At 35.3% G+C, this 13,034-nt stretch overlaps 1 protein-coding gene across 1 annotated transcript; it reads left to right on the plus strand.

The window, feature by feature from the left end:
* The first annotated feature begins 8,123 nt into the window (after positions 1–8,123).
* On the plus strand, positions 8,124–10,557 carry LOC133821685 (UPF0481 protein At3g47200-like). Its single transcript, XM_062253846.1, has one exon. It carries the CDS (start codon positions 8,210–8,212, stop codon positions 9,557–9,559), a length of 1,350 nt encoding a protein of 449 aa, XP_062109830.1. The 5' UTR covers positions 8,124–8,209; the 3' UTR covers positions 9,560–10,557.
* The last annotated feature ends 2,477 nt before the right edge of the window (positions 10,558–13,034 follow it).

A 13,034-nucleotide genomic window follows, 5' to 3' on the forward strand; every position in this document is an offset into this window, starting at 1 on the left:
GCGAGTCCTAGCTTGCCTTAGGCGTGCGCACATACTCCCTCGCGACCACTTGACGTGCCCCTCGGTAGGAAAGGGTCACTACTGTAATTATAGCACTCTTGGGTGCCTCAAGATCGAGACTCCTCAGCACAAGGCTTAAGGCCCCATACGCCTTGGTGCAAGGCTGAGTGGGTGAAGGAGGCACCAAGTGGCGAGGCTCCTCGATGCAAGGCTTAAGGCCTCATTCGCCTTGGTGCAAGGCCCACGTGAAGAAAGGTGCCTCATCATGTGAGACCAAGTGTGTAATGCCCCGAAATCCCTAATGCGGTTTAATGGCTGGATTAGTAGGCCGGGAGGGCCATAATTGTTTAATTATGCCATTAAATGATAATGTGCATATTTATGTGAATTATATTATAATATGATGTTATATGCATGCATGTGGGTCCACATTTGATTATTAGGGTGTTTTGATAATTTGGCTCGTTGAGGGCATATTTGTGTATTTTGGTGCATATTGTGATTTATGGATGAGATCTCATTATTATGGAGATATATTCGAGCTATTCGGCATGAGACGGTCTTATATTGTGAAATAGCGGTTTTTTCATAACGGGGTCATTTATTGGGATATTGAGTAATGAGAATGGTTATTTGATGATAAATTGCGAGTTATTGAGATCATGAGGAAATTCTGGAAGTTTTGGCTATAATGTCCCCTCGGGTGTTTTCGGGACCCCGAGCACTAGGTTTTATTTGAGGTTACTTAAGCTTGAAGTAGCTTGTCAAATAGAACCGTACGTTAGAAAAATACTTTTTCTCTTCCCGTTAGTTCATTTTATCGTTCGAGGCATTTTCAAATAAATCTCGAGTTCTAGAAGTCGGAATCAAGCGAGGATCGAGGCATAGCGATCCTAGGAAAGATTAGAAGCTTCTTGACCGAAGGATTTGACGAGAAACAACCCAATCAAAGGTAATCTAAGTTTTAAGTTTTGAGTTTTTAGAGTTTCTAAGCTTAGAATTGGATTTTGTGAATCGTTGAGTTGTTGGTTCGTTTGAGCCTCGGGATTTGATGGTTTTGGATCATTGGGAAGTTTGGGAACTTTGTGTACGCCCTGATTCTCCCACGGGCTGATTAGCGCGCTGAGATACGGCCTAATCACGACTACCACGTGAGTATCCCCAAGACCGGAACTGCCATCGTAAGGTCCTACCTCCTTAGCTCGAGGTAACCTAAGGGTTCGCCAAGATTGCTTAAGGACTGAGCCTGGGCTCTGAAGACCACAGGTCGAGGGAAGCATCCAGCTCGTGCCACGAGCTGGAGTTGAAGGCTGTGACCTTTTATAAAGTCAATCACGCAAGGTAAACGTGCATATATCAGACATCACGTGTCTGATATACCCCTGACTTCTCGGACACGCAGCAGGAACGTGTGTTTTCAGACACCCACAACTGGTTTGGGCCGTGCGGCCCATTATCCCCTTACCTATTGATTTGACCACACTTATGTGTCAGGTTTAGGAATTAATCATAAATGTCACAGAGTTGACATGATAGGTAAGAAGGTCACGGGATGACCTTCTTACCAACTCCCAGGTGCCTTCTCCTATAAATATGGAGACCCTGGGAGTTATAAGGGGTTGGAATATATATTGTAAGAAAGACCCTGTAATCAAATATCCAGTATATAGCAATAATACTGACTAGTGGAGTAGAAGGATTTTAACCTTTGAACCACTCAAAAAATGTATTTTGAGTCACCATTTCATTTCTAAGATCATTTATCTATTTCGGTTCAACATGAGCACTAATCCATTTCTCTTCTTTTCTTAATTACCTTTTGGCGAAGAACCGCGTCAACACTTTGATTTTTGGATTTGGAAGTGTTTAGGTATGTTTTTGGAAGGTTTAGGATGGGATAAATCGAGTTCTTGGCTGGTTCTGGGTGGGGGGTTGGGGCCCTGTTCTTGGGCGCCGCAGCCCAAGCTTGAAGAAGCAGCTGGGAAGGTTTTGGCCTTGCTGGCGCCGTGGCCCTTGCTCTTGATGTGGCTGGGGACCGCGGCTCAAGGTGCTAGGGCCGCGACTCTTGGGTAGTTTTGAGCCCATTTGAGTGGTTTGACCTCGGGAACTTGGTTGTAGGCCTCGGGTTTGTTCCTACTACTCGGATTAGTGGGGATTGATGTCCCGGAGGCTAGATCTTGGTTTGGGAACCTTTTTTATTCATTTTATTGATGGTGTACCATATTTGGTTATGACTAGGTGACCGCTAAAGGACTAAAAGTCAGACCGATCTCAATCTTTTATTCATTCTCGCTCGAATCAGAGGTAAGAAAACTGCACCCCATATGTGACATGCATGGTTATTCATGAGGCATGTTGAATGTGTAAATGTGGACATGGAGTGATTATTGAATGCTTAGAAAATCTTGCCCACTTGTGCATGGCACTGACTAATTAGTCAGAATTGGCTAAGGTGTCAGTATCAACTGTGAAGTTGTGACTCATTAGTCAAGTTCGGCAGTGGTACTGGGCACTGGTCACACAGTGCTGACTTATAAGTCAGGAACGACCTTAGCATGTTCAACGCAAACCAACAAAGATTAGATCTAATTGACATCTGCATTAAATGACTCAGAAGAGCATTAATGTCGGACCGACCTCAAGTTCAATGAATACTATAAGCGCTTGTCTAGCCAAAGGCTAGTTACTTAGAGCCGCAGTGACTATTTAGTCACATGGCTGTGGGTGCTGAGCCCCGTGTGACTTACCCAGCAGTCAGTCATCTGTTTAAGCTAGTGACTTACCTAGTAGTCACTCATCAGTTTAAGCTAGTGACTTACCCAACAGTCACTCATCTGTTTAAGCTAGTGACTTGCTTGTCAATCACTCATTATAGTTTACTAGAACCTCAAGTGATATTCACTCATCTGTTCAGAGCTATAAACTCTGTGTGATTATAATAATAATAATAATAATTTGTTTATATTTATATGCATTACTGTGTTTTCTTGCTCGGCTTTGGCTCATGGGTGCTATGTGGTGCAGGTAAAGGGAAAGAAAAGCTCACCCAACCTTGAGTGGAGAGCTTAGGTGGTGTTGTGTACATATGCGGCAGCTTGACCACCACGGCCAGGGAGTTCTCAGAGGAACTAGGGGGTTTACCCTATTTTTTCCGCTTAGGTCGGCAGGTTTGTAAACTTGAAACTGTAATGACCATTTTGAGTTGTAAATAACTTGTAAATGTTTTTTTATGGGCCCATGAACAGTTTTATGTTCTAAATAAAATGTATCCTTTCTTTTTTATTGGTTTTCTACCTTAGCCTATTAATTACACTTAGAAGCACATTTTTAACCAAAGAACTCGGGTAGCGAGTTAAATTTACGGTTCACCGTTTACTGCAACTGTTCTGGGGTAACCAAGGCGTTACAGAGTGGGCGAAGGAGGCAACAGGTGGTGAGGCTCCTCAACAAAAGGCTTAAGGCCTCATTCGCCTTGGTGCGAGACCCGCGAGAAGAAAGGTGCCTCCCTATGTGAGGCTGAGTGGGCGAAGGAGGCTCCAGGTGGCGAGGCTCCTCATCGCAAGGCTTAAAGGCTCATTTGCCTTGGCGCGAGGCCTGTGTGAAGAGAGGCACACTGCATGCCGAGAAGCTGATATGCCTTGATGTTGAAAAAAGCTTATACAGGATCTTTATTTATTTTCATGTATATCTAATATTAAACAAATTAATACGAGATAGCCTAAAACATGTTTCTAAAATTGAATTCAAAGAGAAACAAAGAATAAAATACTTACAGTATACGCAGGGGAATTAAAGAGTCCTTCCTTCAGTTTCTCTAACTCTTGTATCCTCTCTGTCGCAGAGTATTATCAAGAAACTGAACCGATCTTCAATTTTCTTCACGGTCTTCCAATGTACCCTTAGAACCACCTAGACTAGTGTGAGAAATTCTCAACACATGAGATAGATATAGAGAGAAGAAGAGAAAATAACAAAGAGGCTTAGAAAATGACTTGTGTTTAGAGAAAATCTAAAACTATCAGAAAATCTGAATTGAGACTTATCAAACTTCTGTTTTAACTTCTCTCTAAGCACTCCTTTTATAGACTCAATTAGGCCATTTAATTTAATTAAAAAATCAATAAAATAACAGCCATTTTGAAGCCCTAGGTCAAAATTATCATGGGCTATAGGCCCGTGAAATTTCCCATTTGATTATAAGCCCATTGGACTTAAAATCAAGGTCTGTATTATTTTCTATTGATTTAATTAATTAAATCATTATTTAAATCCTTTATCAAATTAATTATTTATAATTTGAACCTTGATTTAAATTTATTTATTAATTTAGATACTAATTTATCTTAATTAATAAATCTGCCATAATTTCTCTTTTCTTCTCAAAATTACACTACTCTGTGAAACTATCCAAAATTGACCTGATCAACTTTGATAATTCTAATTGATGATTAAATCAATTAATTAAGACTATCTAGATGATTTTATCCAAGGTACAATGGGGACCATGGGCCTATGAAATCAAGCTCCAATAAGTTATCATAAATCTAACAAATAAATTTACTAACTTATTAATTCCTCGTGACTCCACTATAGACTTGGAATTGCACTCTTGAATTCATATAACGCTCTATAAAAAATATAGAAACGCTATTAATTATCCATTGTTACAACCATAATTGTCACTCAATCCTCTATAGACGGTCTACAATGAGATAGGACTAAAATACCGTTTTACCCCTCATTGTATTTTATCCTTAAAACACTTAGTTCCTTGTAAATGATATTTCAGTAAACTAATTTAATTACTGAAATGAGATCTCTATCATTTCTCACCTTGAACCAAACTAAAAGGAAACCATCGTTTCACTTCTTCATCAGAAGCTATAGATGTTCATATCTATGATTAACACTCCCACTCAATTATACTACTGAGTTCCCAAGATGTAAGTATGGGCTAGTCCGTAGGGTAAGCTGGTAACGAACATGTCAAATAACTCAAATAATACAATCAGTTATAATACTAACCACTCAGAATTGAGATTGAATTGACCTATGGTCAACTATATGATATGACTAGAATAGATAATAATGGTATGTTTACTTATCTTATCAACTGTCAATATCGGTCCTGTCCGATGTAACAAATACATCCGATCTTATCTACTTTGCTAATGTTCTGGAAAGAACATAACACTGTAATGTGTAAGTAGATCATATCGTAGATTGGCAAGTCAGTGTAAATTCAGTGCACTGACTAATCTTAGGACTAACTTATTTTGAACATATAATCATATTTATATTCCACTGTGATTACGTCACTATAAATAAGATTAGCTATATGCTCGGGATTTAATAGAAGTTTATATTAAACAAATAATCATGAAAATAAAATATGTGAGCAAAGTGATTGAACAAGTGAAAAAATTATTTCTATTCTTTTATTGATAATAAAATGAGATTACAAAGAATTTGGGTTTTAATTAGGGCATAAAACCCCAACACTTGACGCCAGGGCCGCATACCTAGATGCGTCACTATGCGAGGCCAAATTCTCCAAACCCTATGTCGCGAGGCCGATACGCAATAGGGCCTCACTATCCAAGACCTATTTCACGAAAGTGCCTCAATATGGAAAACTTGTAAAGGAAATCCATTCTACGTTAATGAAGACCCCATGATGCTCTCTAACACTTAGCAAAATATAATGAAGCTTGGAGGGAATTTATATCTTGGAAATGAAAGAAGAACCATCAGGTACAAGGCATGCGTACGAGTACGGGATATACGACTATAAAGGTGGAAAATGCGTGATTCTGATATCAGTATCCGACAAGTAGTGGTGACACAAATTAGTACGAGAAGTGGTGGCATGTTCTGCATACCCCTGACCATGTACCAGAGTCGACACCACGACTCTCTGCACCACTACCTTGACAATGTACATACGTACGATCTTGTCCCTTGGGACCACCTTGTATCAGGGGTCATTAGAGCCCACCTATAAATAGGCTTCGACCCCTCAAGCTAAGGGGTTGGAAAGTTCATTGTACACCCAAGCTATTAAGCAATATACGAGTTTTTACTCCATTGTGGTTCTGCATTTTTTTTCTTCTAGTTCTTTCTACCTAACTTTTACAATATACTTTGAGTTTTCTGATCCTATATCGTTGACGAATTCTCACCGTCAACAAGTGTTTCGACTTCCAAAATACTTGTCTAAACACAAGCAGACTATAATTTCAACAACTACAAACATTTGTCAAACACTGGTAGAATTGCAACACCTTAAGTTGAATCGTTGATCCACAATTACATTTGAATTGAATAGCAAATGCACGTACATAAGAGCGAGAGGTAATATAGAAACTTGAAGCATGGGTTGTTAATGCGTTTTTTTTTTCAGCTGATTATTTTTTATGTTTAAGCTATAGGAAAAATTAATTATATTTTTACTAATTATATGTAACCTAAGGTTTTGGTTGATTCTAAGCCATAGGAAATCAGTTTAAACACAACAACCAAAAAAAAAAATTAACATTTCAACGTCAAACATTGCTCAAGATTGTAAATGATTTCATTTTCAAGCAGCACTCGACATAATTGTCCTAAGACATACGTTTTCACAATGTAATTTATACATCTTCACTCAAAACCTACCACATTTATGTAAATATAGTCTTTAATTTTGGTCAATAAGTTGGTTAGTTTTTACAACTGTTACATTTACATTTATCTGTTTTAAGCTACTACAGCTTAACCTCTTTTGAACTATAGTTCTCAAAACAATTCTTTTGCATCCTATAACACTACTTTTCTACATTTTATATTTTATTTTTATATATATATATATATATAAAGCACACATTAGGTATAAAATGATTCTTACAAAACTTGGATTAAAAGTAATGAATTTAGTACTTAGAGAGCATTTTCCGGTTACCTCTGTTGAAACATATATGTCATCATCACATATTCATGTATTGTGTTTTGAAAAAAAAAATAATAAGAGCACTCCCAATAGGTAATATACTCCATCATTTAAAATACCTTCCCAAAACACATTTTTTTCTATTTTACATCTAAGTTTTATATTATATCATTCATTAACTTCTCTGTATATTTCTCTACATTATTTAAATATATTTTATTAATTAAAATAAAATAATAAAAAAATAAATATATACTAAATGAGAGAGAAAAAACTTATAAAGAAAAATAATAATATTAAAATATTATATAAATGTATATATGGATTAATTGGAGTTTGTGCATAGTTATTATAAATATATATATATATAAATGAGCTAATAGAAGATGTTTTTATGAGATTTAACTAAATATTATAGAGAAAATATATTACAAAATATATAACTAAAACATACTTTTTTTTATAATTTACCTCAAACTTTTATATTACACCATACATATGCTTCTTTATTTTTTCTCTACATCATTTAAATATTATATTTTTAAAAATATTTTATTCATTTTAAGAAATAAAATAATTAAATATAATAAGATCATACTCATATATATACAAAAGTCTATAAAAAAATAATAAAATATTTATAGCTTGATTAATAGTGTTTCACTATATATAGAGAAATACTATTTATTTAAGTAAAAAAAAATTTACATCACCTATTAGAAAACTATTTAACTATTTTTTTTCTATATTATAAAAAATAAGACATTTTACTCCTTGAGTACTCTCAAACTTAAAACTAGTAATTATATATATAGTATAAAGGGCACTTGACATTTAATATTCTATCCCAATTATGTTTATATAATATGACATATATGTCAATCCCTACCATGAAACGAAAGCTGTGTTCCCTTATGGTCTCGATCTCTTCATGGAAACTATTAACTAATAGGAATTTTACTCTCTTAAAAAAATATGATATCTAGAGGAAATTAAACTCTCTTGTACTCATCTAGCTTTTAAAATATGTAGAGCTCATCAAACTTGGACTGAAATAAATGAATATTAATTCTTTATTGGAAACGAATATATACCAAACTTACAAGCTGCACATAATTATTTAAACTTAGAAAAATTCGTAATGATCTTAATGTCTTATACTAGTAATTAATAAATCCAACAAAATTCATATATATACACATGCAAAATTATATACTATCCAATCCAATACTATCGCATATACATCACTAATATTTGCTTTAAATTTATTTCGTTAAAATTATGGGTGTGCATGAGTTCATGGAGTCCATTCCAGCCGATCAAAGCCATGAAGCAGCTGACCAAAGTTCTGTGGCGGCCATTTCCAAGAATGAAAATGTGGACTCTAAAATCGACGAAATAGATGAAAAGTCGAGAATGGTACCAGCTCAAAAATCCAGTGATGACGAAGAGGATGAAAAACCAAAACCAAAACCAAAGATACAGAAGGTGCCGATGGTGTTCCGTGGTCGCAAGAACTTCGACAAGTACTTTGAGCCGAGGGTCGTATCAATCGGCCCCATTCACCGTGGCAAACCGAAGCTAGAGCTATGGGAGAAGTACAAGACTGAATTTACAGCGGAATTTGTCAAAAACAGTAAGTATTCTACCCGCTTCTTCTTTAATATCATTAGAGAAAATATTACCAGTTTGAAGGAGCTATTCGATGAGGAGGTGCTTCAAGGCTATGATGACGATGATGATACTCTGAGCTTGATGTTGGTCGTAGATGGATGTTTCATTCTCCAGTTCGTATACAGCATTAACTTCTTTCAGAGGTTCAACATTAAGATCGATCAATTAGTTTTCGCTCTAAATGATTTGCTCTTGCTCGAGAACCAAATTCCTTTTCATGTTCTCGAGCTTTTGATGGAAAGTCTTGATGAAAGTGATGAACGAGTAATGACTGCAACGAAGTTGATGGCTTCGATCAAGAATTTCATTGTCAAGAACGTTATGGCACCGAGTGAGTGCAATACAAGTCTGGAACCAAATTTCTTACAGACTACAGAAGATGATAAGCTCGTCGAGTCACCAACTCATCTTCTAGAGCTTCTCCAATTTGCTGTTGTACAACCTGTAGAGCAAGATCCCAAGTCATCAAAACCAATAAAAGATCCCAAAAAATCTCATTCTTTTCGCAACGTCCAAGAACTTAAAGCTGCGGGGATCGGCTTGAAACGAGGTAATGATCGCAAGCGTTGGTCGTTGAGAAAAATAAAGTTTAGTTATAAATACGGGGTGAAGCCTTTGCTCGAACTTCCTCGCTTAATGGTGGACGACTCTACTGTGCCTAAATTCATGAACTTGATTGCCTATGAGATGTGTCCCGATAATTTCAGGACAGACTACGAAGTCACCTCCTACGCATGCTTCATGGATTCACTCATTGATCATCCCAATGATGTCGAGGAGCTAAGGTTGAAAAAGATTCTCGTCAACCTTCTTGGTTGCGACGAAGAAGTTACTAAAGTGTTCAATGAGATCGCCACTGATTTGGTGCCTGACCAGGAGATGTACAAGGATGTCAAGATTCATATACAGAAGCAGTATGATAGGAAGTACATGAGGTGGGTATCGCACTTGCTATGATTTGATATTACTTGGATATTGATAAGGGTTAGTTGGCAAAATGATCTATTTTTTTAAATTATTTTGTACTCTGATTTAGTTTTGATAAAATGGCATCCGACATTCCAGACAACTGCTCAAATTTTTTATAGAACTTTAGTCAAAATGTTATACAGACTATTTTGCAAAAAATTATCAAAACTAAATCAAAGTGCAAAATAACTTTAAAAAATAAATCATTTTCATCAATTACTCTATTAATATGATAACAAGAGATGATTGTCCTATAAATATGATCATTATTGATCTTCACTCCAAAATATGTCTGATAATTATAATTACAAAGTTGTAGAGTAACTTGTTTTCTATGTGTGCCTTTTTTTCTTTTTCTTTTTTTATTTATTCTATTCTTGATTTGGAATAATGGTTTGCTGGGTTTCCACCTCATGTGCCAAAGGATAATCATGTAACTATTTTGAAGTCATTGGGCGTTCCAAGGTATTTGTCTTGTATAGCATTATTACTGAGATTGAAAGTCATTACTTTTTTCAATATTGGAATTTCATCTTGTTGGAATTGGATTCAATGTAAGTATAATAGTCATTATTCTTAATACATAATAGTATAGGTTTCTTTAATTTTTTATAGCCTCTCCATGAGAGGCAAGTGCTCCCTTAGAGCATCTCTATTGCCGGCTTCGATACTAATTTTGGAAAAAATGCTAAATATAATATTTTATTTAATTAATATAATCTTAACTAAAAATATAAAAGGAAAAACAAAGCAACATTATCAACAGTGGGCAACGTTGCCAAAAAATAGAGTTGAATATATGGTATTTTATTGATTTTGAGACCCACATTAATATAAGCAACACTTTTGGCACTGCACATTGTTGATGCTCTTAGAGTTATCTTTTTTATAGAATTTTTCTCTTGAACAAATTTTTAACTATGTTTGTCATAGTTCACTGCAATAACTTAATTCAGTACAATTATATATATGGTTGAAGTTTATATTAATTTATTTATCTTACAAGGATTATACTTTTTAAAATTACTTTTTAGGATAAGTACAATTTTGGTCTTTTTCTATAATCAAAACTGTAAATCCTATAATTGGCATTTTTATAGAAATATCTTTTTTCTTAAAAGAGAAATTGGTTGATTTAATTGTTTCCTTTTATTATAATTTTTCGGAAATATTTGTTTCCCTTTATTATAAATTTCGGAATTGTTTGGTTTCCTTTATTTCAAATTTCGAAAATCCACTATCCTTTTGTGTGATTTTTGGTCAATAATATGCTTCCTTATTTAGCATATATTGTCTCATTTTGTTTATAAAGGAAACAAAGTTTATTGCAAATATTCGGTACTTACCCAAAGTTATTTTTGGATTATTTGCTGATATATTTTCGTGCAGCTCAAGGATTGCAATCAGGAAACTGGTTCTTAATGTCATTAATTATTGTTTCCTTTTTGAGCTTGTTTTGATCCGACACAGGTTTGAGCTGTCCCCACTGATATCGCATCTGTCGGATCAGCATCTTCTAAATAAGGCAACTCTTCGACAATCAAGAATAACTTCTATGATTCTTGCATTTATTAGAAGAATTCTTTCACTGCCTTTGTGAGCACGAAAAAGACTATAAATAGGGCTCTAAAGGCAATGGGAAGAGTGAACTCTTTGGTGCATTATTTGTGAGCTTTATTGTAATATTTGTGAGAGTTCTTCTTTGTATTCAAGATCATAAGTATTCACGTGATCTTGTAGAATTATGTGTGTTTAGTTTTTAGTGGGGAGCTTATACCATGTTCATGAGTGAATAGACATTGTAATTTGAACACAGCGTTTGTAGTCTTCGGGAGAAGATTTTTTACAAGTCTTGCGTCGGGAGGATGCAAGCACTCGCTGACCATTGAAGGGAGTTCAAATGGTTGAGCGTTTCAATCAAGATCAGATTAGTGAAGAGAAGTACAACAAGTTGCGGAAAATCTCAAGAGGGAGTCTTATTTTGTTTAAGTCAATGTTTTTGTACTTGTGATTCTTTATTAATTGGTTTTATTCTCTGGGCGTGGCCCCAAGGAGTAGGTTATCCGAAATGGTTTCTGAACCTTGTAAAAATTCATTATGTTCTTTATTCTTTTGCACTGTTTTTTTATTGTGTTCAGTTTCTGTCGTGACAAGTTTGGTTTCTGTCCCGACAGAACTGTATTCTGTGCAAACAGTTAATTACCATTCTGCACTTTAATTAATTCACTTGGTTTAATTAATTTGGTAATTACTAAAAACTAAATTTCAATTGGTATCAGAGCGGGTCACTCATTTCTGAGTGTGATCTTGGTTTATTCTGTTTGTTGCTCTTGTTCTTGCAATGTCTTTTTTCACAGAAGGAGGTTCCATAACTCGCCCCCCTTTACTCAACGATTCAAACTATCCATATTGGAAAGTTCGAATGAGAGCCTTTATCAAATCTCAAGATGAAAAGGCTTGGAGAGCTGTTTTAAGTGGTTGGACTCCTCCAGCAGAAAGCGATGATATAACTAAGGTAAAATCTGAACTTGAATGGACTGATGCTGAAGATAAACTGTCCAGTTACAACAATAAAGCATTACATGCTATTTTTAATGGTGTTGGTGAAGGTTACATTAAATTGATTTCTTCATGTGTTTCGGCCAAAGATGCTTGGCAAATTCTTCAAACTCAATTTGAAGGAACTGCTGATGTCAAGCGTTCTAGGCTTGTTATGCTCACAACAAAATTTGAAAATTTGAAAATGAATGAAAATGAAACCCTCACTGAATTTTATGAGAAATTGTCAGATATTGCTAACGAATATTTTGCTCTTGGTGAAAAACTTGAAGAGAATGTTTTGGTTCGAAAAATTGTTAGAGCTCTTCCTGACAGGTTTCAGACAAAGCTAACTGCAATTGAAGAAGCAAAAGATCTAGACAAAATAAAAGTAGAGGAACTGATGGGTTCACTTCGAACTTTTGAACTAAACCAACAAATTAGACAAAAAGGTAAGACAGAGGAAATCAAGGAAAAATATATTTCCTTGAAATCCTCTAAAGAAAAGAAGGAAAGTTCAGAAGATAAGGATGATGAGATGGCTCTGTTGATAAAAAATTTCCAAAAATACATAAAGAAATTGGGAAACAAAAAGGTCATATCCAAAAAACCAAAAGGTAATTTTTCTAAACCCTTTGAGACTAATAAAAAGGGCATTCAGTGCAGGGAATGTGAAGGATTTGGACACATTCAATCTGAGTGTGCAAATACCTTAAAGAAAAAGAAAGTCATGACAGCCACATGGAGTGATCAAGACTCTGAACAGAGTGATGAGGAGGAAAATAGTGTTGCCTTAACCTCTGTTCACAAAGGTATTGTTTTTTCTTCGGTCGATTACAAGGATGTATTATGCCTTAATAATTCTGTTCAGAACAATGAGAATTCAGACAGTGATTCTGATGATTCTGATTTAGATGAGGAGTCA

This window comes from Humulus lupulus, chromosome 3 (assembly GCF_963169125.1).
Source record: "Humulus lupulus chromosome 3, drHumLupu1.1, whole genome shotgun sequence".
Lineage (NCBI taxonomy): Eukaryota > Viridiplantae > Streptophyta > Magnoliopsida > Rosales > Cannabaceae > Humulus > Humulus lupulus.

Excerpts from the sequence above, each read along its gene's own strand:
- LOC133821685 (XM_062253846.1), top strand. The coding sequence starts at position 8,210 with ATGGGTGTGCATGAGTTCATGGAGTCCATTCCAGCCGATCAAAGCCAT.